Source organism: Myotis davidii, unplaced genomic scaffold, assembly GCF_000327345.1.
Source record: "Myotis davidii unplaced genomic scaffold, ASM32734v1 scaffold560, whole genome shotgun sequence".
Lineage (NCBI taxonomy): Eukaryota > Metazoa > Chordata > Mammalia > Chiroptera > Vespertilionidae > Myotis > Myotis davidii.
The window spans coordinates 2,865,867-2,867,839 of record NW_006294418.1 but is presented as its reverse complement, the minus strand read 5'-3'; the positions used below and the strand labels follow the sequence as shown (position 1 = coordinate 2,867,839).

At 39.6% G+C, this 1,973-nt stretch overlaps 1 protein-coding gene across 1 annotated transcript in view; it reads right to left on the bottom strand.

The window, feature by feature from the left end:
- Positions 1-60: 60 nt before the first annotated feature.
- The window catches only part of ARHGAP15 (Rho GTPase activating protein 15), a 701,147-nt gene continuing 699,234 nt past the window's right edge, over positions 61-1,973 (bottom strand). The window contains exon 16 of the mRNA XM_015567142.1: positions 61-426. Coding sequence (XP_015422628.1) covers positions 243-426 — 184 coding nt within the window. The 3' untranslated portion in view covers positions 61-242. The remainder of the gene's footprint in view (positions 427-1,973) is intronic.

The window sequence follows — 1,973 nt, the reverse complement described above, 5'->3', positions numbered from 1 at the left end:
ATGTGCTATCCTCTCTATAAGAGCACTGAAGGGGTTAATGCAGAACACGTATAGGCAAATATTGTCAACTATTTTATTCAAATGTTTGGAACTTAAACACAAAATCATCATTAAGTTTTCACAAAATGAGGCATCTGTTGCTTGAAAGGAAAAAAAAAATATTTCAGAAATATGTTTACAGAAATGTAAAAATATTAGGCATTGAGACAGATGTGAACATATTCAGTAACTTGTCTTGTCTGTCAGTCTTCCTCCGAGCCGAAGATCTTCTTGTACTCGCTCAGCATGAGCTCAGCTATCTGGTTCTGGTAGACCATGTGGATCGCCATGTTCCCCGTCTCATTCTCAGCTCGCAGAAGGGTGGGTCCAAATACAATCCCTAAGCTCTGGGTGGACATGAGGTTCTTGGAGGCTTTGGCCACTATTCTGTGAAGAGAGAGAGAGAAGGAAAGAGAAAAAAAATCCATTGGAGTTTGAAGTAAAATTGTAGCTACTTTTGAATGATAAAGTTCAGTGTTTTTGAATTATTTTTTAAAAATTAAATTTCCATTTAAAGAAGGAAAGTAAGGGTGCTGACTGGCTTTGGCAAAACAGGGAATGCAACATTTAAGCAAAATTTTTTCAGTTTGCAGAAAAACTATGTCAACCACAACTATTTTATCTTCTACTCTTCATGCTTTACTGTATGGAAACAGAACTGATGACTTTGGGGGAAGAATTCATTGCCATGTACAACTTTTCATCCCCTTGGTAACTAGCCATTGTGGGCACTCTATGAATATTTGTGAAATAAACATGTGAATAAACGAGACAGCAAAAATTACTGCGGAGATTGACTAGAATTCCGCCTCTGAAGGGCCTATAAGCATTGGGCCTGCGCAGCCCCCAGTCAGAGGAGGCGGGAAGTCTTCCTCGATTTCCATCCTTTCACAAACCTAACTCTCTACGCTACCACCTCTGTGACCTAAAGGCTATGCCTTCTCTCTCCTGAGAAAGATTGAGAAGGACCAAAGCCACCCATTTGTGACTCCCCACAGCACAAGATCATGGTGAACAAAATGTCCTTGACCTGGTCGATATCAATAATAACCAAGTATTGTTCTAAGCAATGTTATTATCTCATTTAGTCCTCACAACACTCCCATGAGGTAGCTTGTATTAGTAAGCCCATTTTACGAATGAGGCCAAGGGTGGTGAAGTGTCTGATGTCACAGGGACCTGAGGTTCAAATCCAGGGAGCCTGGTTCCAGTGCATGTGGAAACTTCATCGCCGTGGTGTGTGCTAGTGAAGCCTATGCTTAATAAAGGGGCTGATTTTTCACTTTGCCATCCTCCACATGATTATTAGATAATTCCATAAGAGGGTCTGAAGTTTTATTCTTCACTATAGTATTGTGATGGACAGGTTGGTTACAATAGATTTACTGTGGGCAAAATGACCCTTAAGTCTGGACTGAATATTCAAGACATCTTGCCTCCTTTTTATAAATGGAGAGCATTTGTACTTGTGAGTACTATTGGCCATGGCTACATATCTGGAAGAGATTGCCATATTTTTATTGTATAGTGAATTATAGGAGACTTCAAGTTTAAAGTTTCCTTTGGAGAATAAGAAACTAAGCTACATATTATAAGTGAGATCATGTCATATTTGTCTTCCTCTGACTGGCTTATTTCACTTAGCATAATACTCTCCAGGTCCATCCTTGTTGTCTCAGAGGGAAGGGGAGGGGAAAGTTATTAACCAAATAATTTATATGCATATATGCATAGCCTATAGACATGGACAATAGTGTGGTAAAGGCCTGGGGATGGAGCTCGAATGGGGAGGAGGGGATCAATGGAGGGGGCGGGGGGGAGAAAGGGACATCTGTAATACTTTCAACTATAAAGATAAATTATAAAAAGAAAATATGCCATATTGCTGCTACATTTACCAAAAGTCATTAGAATGATTTTAACATCATCTTACC